Genomic DNA, 12234 nt, shown 5'->3' with positions numbered 1-12234 from the left:
AGCCAGTTGCCCATGCCCTCCTCTCCAATAGTCCATTCCATCCCCTCTCCCAGTTGGTTTCCAGTCATTGGTTGTTTGGAGCTCCCCCCCCCCATACCTTAGGCTTTTTTCCCTCCCCACCCAAAAATTGTTGTACTTCTGCAGCTCTTCATGTTTCCACAAGGCTGCTAATGCATCCCGTTTGTGTGACATTAGCCCCAGAAGTTGTTGGGACTCCTTATCACCCCTGACAGTGGGATATCAAATGTGTTTTAAAGGTACAGGGCGTATGCAGCCTTTGTTAAAGGTCCAGGTCTGGTGTTTTGGAGTCAGAATCACAGAAGCTTGTTTTAAATGAGCCCAAGAAGTTGTTACAGCTTCTGTTACATATTTAATGCAAAACCAAAATGTAGTCTAGGCTGATATTCACCCCCCCCCATGCCAAAAGATCTGAAAAGGTTTGCAACAGGTTGCAAAGATCTTGAATTTAAGAGGGAGAAAACACAGGTTTTGGCACTAGAGCACAATTTATGACTGCACATTTTTTGTTTAGCTGTTAAGACTCCTACCAGATGGAAACTTTACTTGTCGTTTTTATGTAGTGCCACCATATTTTATTTTTTTTAAAAAGCAGGAGGGAGACATTATTTCAGATATAGATGTCAGCTGCTTAATCACCTCCCAACTATGATTTCAAGGTCTGGATGTGGAGCAGGCTTTATGTAGATAAAAATATTTCCTTCGGTAAAATCCACACACTAATTTAGAACAATCCTTCAATCCAAGTTTCTTTTCTTTCTTTTTTTACAGAGGAGATTAAATTCTATTTAGGTTCCTCTCTTGTTTGCTACATTAAAAGACAATTAAACATTGGCAGAAAGTTTTTTCTTCAAATGGGAAAGTTTCTTTAAAAAAAAAGCATCTAGCAGCTGGTAGCCCTCCTTAATGATAACGCTTCCCCATTTTCCACCCAAATTTACAGGGAGAGGTGGGAAGATGTTCAAGGAAAGCATTGTGACACACCAATCAGAAAGCAGAGAAGCTGATTAAAATTTATCACGTCTTACGCAGAAAGTGCCATGTTTTAAATGAGGTTCCCTAGTAGGGCTAAAAAGATGAAGCTTGGGGTTGTTGCCAATGCTTGATACACTCAGAGTAGACCTACTGAAATCAATGGTCAGGACTAACTTTGATTCATTCAGTGGGTCCGAGTAGAATTTGGTTGGATACAATTCTTAGCCCCTTTTTTGCTGGTGGTGCAGGAGGTCATTTCCTTCCATTTTGGGAACTGGGGGCATTGGATGAGCGGTTCTGAGACTACAGATCCAGTTGTACGTGTGACTGAGTTTGTGTCGGTTCTTCTTGGTGCACCCAGAATTAGGAAGGCCACTTCCACGTCATCAATGGGGCAGGCAAAAGATTCGCATAGTTTGTTATTGAATGTTGCTGTTGATGATGTTAATATGAATTTAGGAAATTGATAATTATTTCATTTTATTCATTGACTGTGCATCCGGGCTGTATACTGTCATGGCAGTCCAAGAGAACTTGAAGACACCAAACTAGCTGAGCTCAACTGGCAACAGTTAATGTAGCAGTGACATCAGTAGTTTGGTGGTAGATGAGGCTTCCTTTTTATGCAGAAAGTTGCACAGACGTCACCATTTTAAATGATCTGTTGTGTGGCAATGCTGGAAAAGCGCTCTGCACAAGATAATTGAGAGCCTTTGCCAGTCAGAGAGGACTTTACTGGTCTAGATGGACCAATGGACTGACTCAAGATAAAGCAGCTTAATGGATCTCCTTATATTTTTACTAATGTAGCAGAGTCCACAGTAGGTAACATTATAAATGCGTTATAACACTGACACCAGATGGTGCTGTAGAGCTAAAATCGGAACTCTTGACATTTTCCATTGTTGTTGTAGTAGTAGTAGTAGTAGTAATAGTTTATTATTTATACCCCGCCCATCTGGCTGGGTTTCCCCAGCCACTCTGGGTGGCTTCCAACAAAATATTAAAATACAGTAGTCCGTCAAACATTAAAAGCTGGTAGCCCTCCTCAGTGATAACTGCCTTCAGATGTCTTCTAAAAGTCTGGTAGTAATTGTTCTCTTTGACATCTAGTGGGAGGGCATTCCACAGGGCGGATGCCACTACCAAGAAGGCCCTCTGCCTGGTTCCCTGTAACTTAGCTTCTCGCATCAAGGGAACTGCCAGAAGGCCCTCAGCGCTGAACCTCAGTGTCCGGGCTGAACGAAGGGGGTGGAAACAGGTTTTTTCAGAGCATTTTCAGAATGTTTTTTTTAATAGCTGTGTACATGCAGCCTGTGTTTGCCCACTCAAACATTATTTTTTAAAAATGCAATTAATATGTACCACATATAACTGAACCTACTTCCTCTAATACAAATGAAACATGCCACAAAATCCAGGAAAGGGGAGAAGAAAGCAACATATGGTACAAAAATGATTTTATTTGGAGTATTACATAAAATATGATTGAGACACGGTTTGGTGCTGCAATAAAGTGTAGCCAGCTGTGTGAATTAGTTAAGCCAAAAGTGCATTTCATACATGTTCTGAGAGTCAATAAAGTGGTTTACATTGGATCAAACGGCTATATGATTTAAGCAGAAATTAGTAATTATAATGGATTACTTAGCCAATGCAGTTTACACTTTGTGAGTAGCTGTGGATATAAAAAGGTATTCCTTGTTTTTATTTTATAAAACATCCATTTCTGCTAGCAAAGAAGTATATAAAAGAATTGGACATGCAAAAAAAAAAAAAAAAAATAGAATTAGAGGAATGGTGAATCCAGGTGGCTTATTTGTTCTTGGCAGCTAAAGGCTTCCGGCTGATCTTCTTGGACTTGTCATTGTTCTTCTTGGGTGGTTCAGGGTTCGCCTGCATGTGTCTGCCATAAAGGCTATGGAGAAACAAGGAACACAAACATGTTTAGTACCTTCCCTGAACTCAAGTCCAGCATATAAAACAATTATTACTGTCATCATCATTGTTAGTTTAGTTATACCCAGCTTTTCCCTCTGATGGGACTCAAGGAGGCTTAGAAAACAAGAGCATCATTTTATTAAAAATCATCGGTCCTGACAACCACCTCATCCTCCATTTGTGATTGTGTTGGAGATGGCTCACTGGCAATGAGCCTATTTGTCACACATCATTGTTCCATATGTATGCTGTTGTCTTGAAATAATAATAATAATAAATGAAAAATACATCCCAAAAATAACAAGGCTTGTTTATCCATTAAACAAGGATCCAACTAGTCTGATCAAATAGCTAGGCCTCAGCTGCCCCAAAGAATCACTACCCCACTGGGCATCATCATTTGGGCAGTGGTTCCTCCCAGGTTTCTTGCAGTCCTTCACAATGGAAGGCTGATGGGAAAGGTGTCACAGTTGACACTGGCAGAGAAATTAAAACAGAATAGCTTGTGCAGGATGGGTGGGTGGTCAGAATGACCAATTCTGTGGATATGTGCTGGATGTTCATAATGTTCATCAATTACGAGGAATGTGACGACAAATTGCTGGAAACATAAATAATGCTTTGGAAGGATTTACTCCTGCTTGCTTGAACTTGGAAATGGGATTTCAAGGTCAGTTCTGTGCTCTGACCCCCCCCCCCCCTTCTAAGACCACGGTAGCCAAAGCGGTAGACTCGAGTTCCCACCATCCTTGACCATCAACCATGTTGGCTGGGGCTGATAGCAGTTGGAGTCCATCATCTGGAGGGGACCAGGCTGGCTACTCCTGTTATAAAACGCCATCCTATTGTGTAACCATATGCCAGCAGCTTCTTTCATGTTCTATTTGTTTTTGTTGTTAAAATTTGAGTGTGTGTGTGTGTGTGTGTGTGTGTGTATGCATGCATATATATATAGAGAGAGAGAGAGAGAGAGAGAGAGAGAGAGAGAGAGAGAGTATGTATATGTATATGTGTGTGTGTGTGTGTGTGTGTGTGTGTGTGTATATATATATATATATATATATATATATATATATACTATCTATATCTAATTATATCTTTTTTTTTAAAAAGAAACTATTTCTGCATGCTATGACATTTCTACTACTTCCAAGCCAAAGCATAAGCATTTTTACACAACAGTTTTGCAGGAAGAAGATCCAGGCTTCTTAATTCTTAACCTTGGAGACATTGACAAAAATTGGGTTGAATTGGCAAGATGGAATGTCGATGTAACAGAGAGTGAACTGGCTGCGTAACCAGAATACTCGAGGGCTTGATAAAGTGACACAGAGCAATGGTGTCAGAGTCTTCTCTGCCTGCTCACACATGATGGATTGTTGCAAGAGAGCTACCAACACATCAATGCCACATTAATACAGACCCCTGATTAAATGTTGACGAAGTATCCTACAATTAAGATTGCTGGCACTCACAGGAAAGCTAAATAGACTCTAAGGCTGAGAGGATTTACACTGAACACCAGAGAGCAATTAATGGATAATTTATGAGTAATTCCTACTTAAAGCAAAATTAAAAGCCTTCAAGACAAAACAGGATACAAATGTAAACTTTCTCTGTTGACAAAGAACCTTTTGGAAGATACTGTGTGTGTCAAGAAAGAAAAGAGATCCCCAAACTTTCTTGTTTTGAAAGGGGACTGCTCTGGCAGAAGTGATGGGACTAGCTCAAGAAAAACCCAGCACCTGTTGTATGCAAATATATTCTCAACCAAGCCTGACACTCAGCCTTCAGAATGAATTACTCTTTCTTCTTGAAAAAGCCAAACAGTCACATTCTGGAAGGGCATTGGGGAAGGGTTGTAACTCAGTTCATGTGCTCCGCAACTATGTTCAAAAAAATTCCATGCTCAATTCTTAGCATCTCCAGGTAGGTCTGGCAGAGACCTAAGTTTGAGAGTTGTTGCCAATCAGTGCAGACAAGGGTTGGGAAACCTGTGGCCCTCCAGATGTTGGGCCAAGGTTCTTGATCAGTTGGTCATGGACCAAGATCTAGGTGGTCTTGGAGGAAACTGGTTTTCTAGATCCATTTCAGTTAGGGTTTAGGCCTGATTTTGGCACAAAAACTGCTTTGATCACCCTGTATGATGGGAGAGAGACAGGGGAGACAGTTCCCTGTCAAATCTCCTCAACTTCTCAGCAGCTTTCAATACCATCAACCATGCTAATCCTTCTGGAGTGGCTGTCCGAGTTGGGGGTTCAATAAGGCTTATGCCCAGGTAAGTGGGGTTAGGACTGCAGTCTTAGTGCTTCAAAGAAACAGATGAACTCCAACCATCCGTTCTTCCCAGCAAGTGCCATCATAAAGTATACTAGTAATTATTATGATTATTTGCATTTATTTACCACCTGCTACATAAAATGTCTCAAAGCAACTTAGAATTGCATTCCAGGCTCTTTTCAGTGTATGCTGACAAAGAAAGACACAGAGCTGTAACCATGATAACGTGGAGGCAACAATAAAAATTATTCGTTAAGTATTTGCAATAACAGGATGGTAAGATAAGAATCACAGAAATAAATCTGAGTAGCCAGCCACTTATAGTGCAGGGGACACAACTATCTAGGTTGGACTGCCTGACCCTTGAGTGTGTGTGTGCAAAGGCCAAGAGAACAAGCAGAGATTGAGGCATCCCTAATGATTCTATCCTCTGATTTACACAGATGTGTGTGTGTGTGCAAGTATCAGAATCTACACTGTGCAAAGAAACTCTGAATATTATGTATTTAAAATGTAAAAATAAAATAAAATACACCGAATCCTAACAAGTTTCCATTTGTCCTTCCTGTTAACGCTTCATGTTCACACATTAGCTGTTGATTAGGCCAAGTTAAAAGACTAGCCTGCAAATTACTCTCCCCACAATGGTCAGTTTAAATGGGATGCTCCATGCAAATCTCCGCAGAGCAATAATGAGATCATAGCATAAAACCAAGATTTCATGTCCTTCAGACGTCTGTAATTATGCTGTGTGGCAACTAAAAAGTTGTTGGCGCTATAATCGTAACTGATAAATGGCACAGCCTCTCTAAACAACGGCACTGCCAGAACCTCCACGTTGTGTGCAGATTCCTCATTAAGGAAAAGGGCAAATAGTTTTCTAGAGGATTTAATGTCAGTCTGAAAATACTTTTTTTTTTAAAAAAAAAACAACAACCCAAAACCCTCCATAATAAGATTTTCTGGGGGTTTTTCTTTGCTATAGAGTCTGGTTATAAATACACTCTCTGCAACAGCACACAAGTGTATATAATATGCAAATCTATAAACGAAACAAAAAAAGGTATCTGAAGAAACACCGTGCAGTCTCTACCCTGCCCCACTGAGGGTAACAAATGAGAACGCTCTGGCTGCTACAGCAAAACTAACAATAAGGGAGAAAGATGCTCATTAAACTTCATCATTCTGTCCACTTTAATGATGCCTTTACTTAATAAAAATTCCCTGAGCAGTTGCAGGGATATTAGGCAAGGTCTTTGGTTATGTATCAGGGGCCTAAGCTGTCACTAGCAAGCCTGCAGTTCAGGAGGGGCATTCCCAAGAGGAAGGAGCAAATACAGCCTCCTTTGTAATAAATGCAAAGAGAATCAATAACTGCAGCTTGGTACATTACTTAAGCATTTAAGAAAATAGGTGATCTGTCTAAATTAAAGTGCGAAGTGCTAAATGCTGCAATTTAAAGCATAAATCAAGAGGCCTGAAAACCTCAGACACTGAAGCTATAAATCCTTTTATTAAGGCTTATAACTTTAACAAGGGCTATTAAAGGGGCTGGAAAATGTGAAAATATTTTGAAAGTAATTCCACTCCCAGTTAGGTTCCTTTGCTAAGCATTGAAAATGTCAAAAGGCCAAGGCTATGCTTTTTAAAATGGTTGGGCTGAAAGGGAAACAGAACAAACTCAACTACAAATAGATACGATACTCTTGGGGGAAACACTCTACATGTTTGTGCATGAGTAAGTTTCAGCTGATTTTGGATGGAACAGTCTATTATTAATGATTATTATCATCCCCATCACAAAACTGGCTGATGAAGCCTTAAGTTATGAAAATGTGGCAATGCAAGATGCCACCTTCGAAATAGGTGGTTTATGCTTCTCTGGGAAAATGCATTGATTTCTCACTGCATGGTTAAGCCACATACTCAGTCCTGGAGAAAGTGCCGTTTTTAGATGCTTTAGCAGTATGTATGAGCGAAATAACTTGCACAGCAGAATGAAAATATTCCTGCAGATTTCAGAATTGAGACATCGGTCTCCTATAGCCTGCCTCAGACTTATTTCATCACGCTGGCTTGATGCCACAATATTTTGGTCTATTCTGGAATAACACACCTATGTTTTCATCATTTGGTCTCTTACAAAAACCAAGCATGTATTTCAAAATGGGCAAGAAGGGGGGGCAGTGTTACTGACATGCTGTGCCAGACAGTTACGACTCTGCCTTGAGACTTATGTGTTTAACAGGGGAAAGCTCAGGAGGGGAAGGGAGAGTCATATATGGTAGGGTTGCCATATTTAAAGTGAAAATCCGGACACAAAAGTGGTTGAGGGTTTTGTTTTGTTTTTTTGCAAAGCTGTTGAAGTTTCTGAGCTATTTTTAAGGAAAACCACCAAAAACAACAGTGTCGACACGGGTTGCCATATGTCCAGATTTTCCCGGACATTTTAGCGATTTCCACCTGGACACTGCTTCCGACTACAGTATTCCAGCTATGTCTGGGAAATCCAGGACGTATGGGGACAGGGGTGTGGGGCTGCTGCATGTTTCTCTGTCACTTTCGGCAGTGTTTGAGCCCTCACACATTCTTTTGAATTCTCAAGCAGGGCTACCATCCTCAAAAGTCTTGACTCCCCAGGTGGTTGCCTTACAAAAACTTTGCCTGCAGAGCAAAATGGGGTCAATCATTAAGTTATTTAGGTAAGGGGCAATTCCTGCGTAGTAGGGCCAGTCAACCTCTACAGTCTTTTGGCCCAGAAGATTCCGAATTACCTCTAGATGGCCCTATTATACCACTGGTATCACTCAGCTAAAAGAGCATCCTGTGCTTTATTGTGTGGGCGAAAACCAGTCACCTGACTTCACTGTGAAATCAGGCGACAGCAAAAGTTTGAAGAGTACGGCCCCAAGCAACATACCTGCTCCTTCAGGGGAAGTGTAACCCCATCAAGAGCAGGCAACCTCCTATCCATCCAGTCTAGGGAACTGTCCACCAACAGTGCTTCAGTCTTATCTGGATTGAGCTTCAGTTTATTAGCTCTCATCTAGTCCATTACTGAGACAAGATAATGGTCCAGCACATCCACTGCCCCACCTGCAGAAGTAAAGGAGAAGGAGAGCTGTGTGTCATCAGCATATAGCTGACAACATACTCCCAAACTCCAGATGACCCCACTCAGTAGTTTCATGTAGATGCTAAACAGCATGAGGGATAAAATAAAACCATGAGGAACCCCACATTGAAGGCTCCACAGGGCCAAAGAGAACTCCTTCAACATCACCCTCTGGAAATGACTACCCAAGTAGGACCAGAACCACCGCAAAGTGGTGCCACCTACCCCAACTCTGACAGCTGTTCCAGAAGACTACCATGGTTGATGATATCGAAAGCCACTGAGAGGTCAAGGAAAATTAACAGGAGCACATGTCCTCTGCCACTCTACATCTGTCATTATACAGGGTGACCAAAAGCAGTTTCTGTGCCAAAACCAGGCCCAAAGCCTGACTGAATTCCTGACTGGATCTAGAAAAATCAGCTTTCTTCAAGACTGCCTGGATATGGTCCGTGCTTTTCTTATGTTATTGCAGGCTCTCTCTCTGTTTCTCTTAAAAATGGACAGGATACCATCAAAAGTTGGAAAGCTCCCAATAGTATGGCTGGACACTATGCAAGGGAGAGTGCCAGCTGCAGATATAGCACCAATTTGAAAGAGAAGGATTCTAGTTTTGCATTATGTTTGGTGGGATTAGTGCTGCTCTCGTCCCCTCATTGCCATGGCCCACATTACATGAGAGTAGGAAGCCTAAAGTGTGGGATACAAAGTCATCTTTACAGGCCTGAAAATGCATAACAAGGGTGATTAGCTATAGGCTCCAATCCCGTGGTAATTCCCAGACCCAATTTTAAATTCACATGATGATGTTGTTTGCTTGTTGTTTTACATCTCACAAAACAAAACTTGCAAAAGCACCGAGGCCTTGTGGAGAAGAGTCTGCTAATTAGCAGCTGCTCCCATTATCTGTTGCTACAGAGTGTCAGGGTTGTACATATGTGTATTCCACATGACTGTGTCAAAACAGTACAGGTTGCAAAGGGGTGTCCTTTCTCCACTTACTCATCAGTGCTTTCAAAGCAAAGCAACCCACCATCAATTAAGGAATGATACAGACATTATGAAGGCCCTCAGCAATTTTTCATAACCTATCACCATGGAGGTAAGACTGATTGAGAGTTTATTCGGCTGTGACTCTCACTCTGTGCCAGCCAATCTTTATAGTAAAACTGCAGTGAAAATGTCACTTGCTGTAATGAACACAGATCATAAGTTAAGCCTCTCGGATATTTCTCCATTAGTTCTCATTAGATTTCCCCCCCTGCGTTCGTTACATTTTTCAGAAGGAGGGGGTGGGGGAATAACGATGGAACATAATCGGCTCATTGTTACTTAAGATGATTGTGTTAAAATTGTAACTGAGCAAAAAGCAAACAGACAGTGCCAGAGGTGTTAGCGTTGTTCACATTCTGATATTTAGCTTTCTAGATTGTCTTAGGTCTCTATGGGCTACACTTGAAACCTAATGAGAAGATAATGAACCGGAACACATCAAAATTAGGAGGAATAATCAAATCATTGGGTGTACCAAGGTGATCCATCCTGAAGCTTTTATGTATCTCAGTGTGTTCATGGAGCATACTAAAGACTCTTGTAGTGCCAGCCCACCCTATATTTCGTTAGCACAATTCAAAGTGTTGGTGCTGACCTGTAAAGCACTAAACAACCTTGGCCCTGTATCTGAAGGAGCATCTCCACTCCCATCTTTCAGTCCAGACACTGAGATCCAGCTCTGAGGGCCTTCTGGTGGTTCCCTCATTGCACGGTTACAGGGAACCAGGCAGAGGGCCTTCTCGGAAGTCGCACCTGCCCTGTCAAGGAGATATATAACTATACAAGGGTGGCGCTGTGGTCTAAGCCACTAAGCCTCTTGGGCTTGCTGATCGGAAGGTCAGCAGTTTGAATCCCCGCTATGGGATGAGCTCCCGTTGCTCTGTCCCAGCTCCTGCCTACCTAGCAGTTTGAAAGCATGCCAGTGCAATTAGATAAATAGGTACCGCTGTGGCGGGAAGGTAAACAGCGTTTCTGTGCGCTCTGGCAGTCATCATGGTCCTCTGTGCACCAGTAGCAGTTTAGTCATGCTAGCCACATGACCTGGAAAGCTGTCTGTGGACAAACGCCAGCTCCCTCAGCCTGAGAGCGAGATGAGCACTGCAACCCCATAGTCACCTTTGATTGGACTTAACTGTCCAGGGGTCCTTACCTTTTACCTTTTTATAACTATACACCTTTTAGAAGACCTCTGAAGGCAGCCCAGTACAGGAAATATTTAATGTTTGATGTTTCACTGTGGTTTTGTAATTTGTTGAAAGCTGCCCAGAGTGGCTGGGGCAACCCAGTGAGATAGGCAGCATAATAATCATAATCTATTACTTATATGCCACCCATCTGATGATGATGATGAGGCTCCCAAACTGCGTGTAAGTGCTGTGGTTCACCAGGGTCAGGGATGAAAATGGGATGCTTGTACAGTGGTACCTTGGGTTACATACACTTCAGGTTACATACACGTCAGGTTACAGACTCCCCTAACCCAGAAATAGTACCTCAGGTTAAGAACTTTGCTTCAGGATGAGAACTGAAATCATGCTCCGGCGGCACAGTGGCAGCAGGAGGCCCCATTAGCTAAAGTGGTGCTTCAGGTTAAGAACAGTTTCAGGTTAAGAACGGACCTCCAGAACGAATTAAGTACTTAACCCGAGGTACCACTGTATAAGAAACCCTGTGGCATGGATTTGCCTTTCCCCAAGACTGTTTCCTCTATCCCAGGCCTATGTGATAAAGAGTTAAGCTGGGAGTGAAGGGATCTCCCATGCATGTAACACAGCTGTAAGGCTCTCAAACAGTGTCAGTAGCAGTGTTTGGATGTCGTGGTAAGCCACACATGCCCAGTGTTCTCACTTGGTTCCTTCCTGCTCCCAGAGTTTCCAGATTCAGACAGGAGGGGGCATTATAAACCTGGGCCCTTGTACCAAAGCCAACGTCTGACAGGAGGAGGGGGGGAGCCTGGCCCCAGCACTCATTCATAAACCGTGCTTTATGAAGTCTCAAGTGTTCATCCCAGCTGGGTCAGTGGTACATTCTTCTTACCTGGCTATTTTATTTGTTCATTTATACTGTCACTGAAAAGTATTACTATCCAATTCCCTTGGCTGAATGCTTGAGAACCACTTGCTGTGGTTTACTGTTGGTAACCCTCAAAGCTTTGGTACATAAAAGAGTTTTATATCTGTTCTTCTAATGCAGGGATATTGATTAATCATGCAAGTTGAATATGTGTTGCAGCTTCAGGTAGAAGGAATGTTTCTGCTTATGATATATATACATATATATATATATATATATATATATATATATATATGTATATGAGCACAGAAATACCAAATGTTTCTCATATGTCTGCCAACACATTTAACTAATCCTACAAAAAGAGAGAGAGACAGAGAGACCCTTGATGTGTTCATCTTCTGATTGATGATCATAGAGAGTAGAGACCCAAGCATGAAATCTTAATGCAAAGACATTTCAAACTGCAGCCAAATCACCAGGGAAAGACAGTCAAACAACTTAATTCTGCAAAGTTTGTGACAATGTTATCGACTTAAGAATTGGTCCTGGTTTTTCCTACTTTAACTGTCTGCCGATGCTCAAATATTTACTACTGTGCAACAGCTCACACTGACACCCCACAACATCAATTCCTGTTTTATCTTAACTTGAATTAAAACATGAATGCTCACAGGCTGTATTTTTTAAGCAAGGTACATGCAGTATATTTTCCTTCCCAGGGGGGTTTAGCACCAAACACACCTGCAGCTATGATATAAAATCATTTTATATTGAATGTCCACTAGGCTACAAAATTGCCACGTAAAGTTTTTATATTTTTTAAAACGCTGTCTTCA

At 41.7% G+C, this 12234-nt stretch overlaps 1 protein-coding gene across 1 annotated transcript in view; it reads right to left on the bottom strand.

Moving 5' to 3' along the window:
* Positions 1-2436: 2436 nt before the first annotated feature.
* Positions 2437-12234, bottom strand: part of RSU1 (Ras suppressor protein 1) — a 62076-nt gene continuing 52278 nt past the window's right edge. The window contains exon 9 of the mRNA XM_080974512.1: positions 2437-2911. Within this exon, the coding sequence (XP_080830638.1) occupies positions 2809-2911 (103 nt within the window). The 3' untranslated portion in view covers positions 2437-2808. The remainder of the gene's footprint in view (positions 2912-12234) is intronic.

Source organism: Podarcis pityusensis (genome assembly GCF_964106645.2).
Source record: "Podarcis pityusensis genome assembly, chromosome: 12".
NCBI classification, from domain to species: domain Eukaryota; kingdom Metazoa; phylum Chordata; class Lepidosauria; order Squamata; family Lacertidae; genus Podarcis; species Podarcis pityusensis.
Note: the sequence above shows the minus strand (reverse complement) of the source record. Positions and strands in the feature narration are given on the sequence as shown.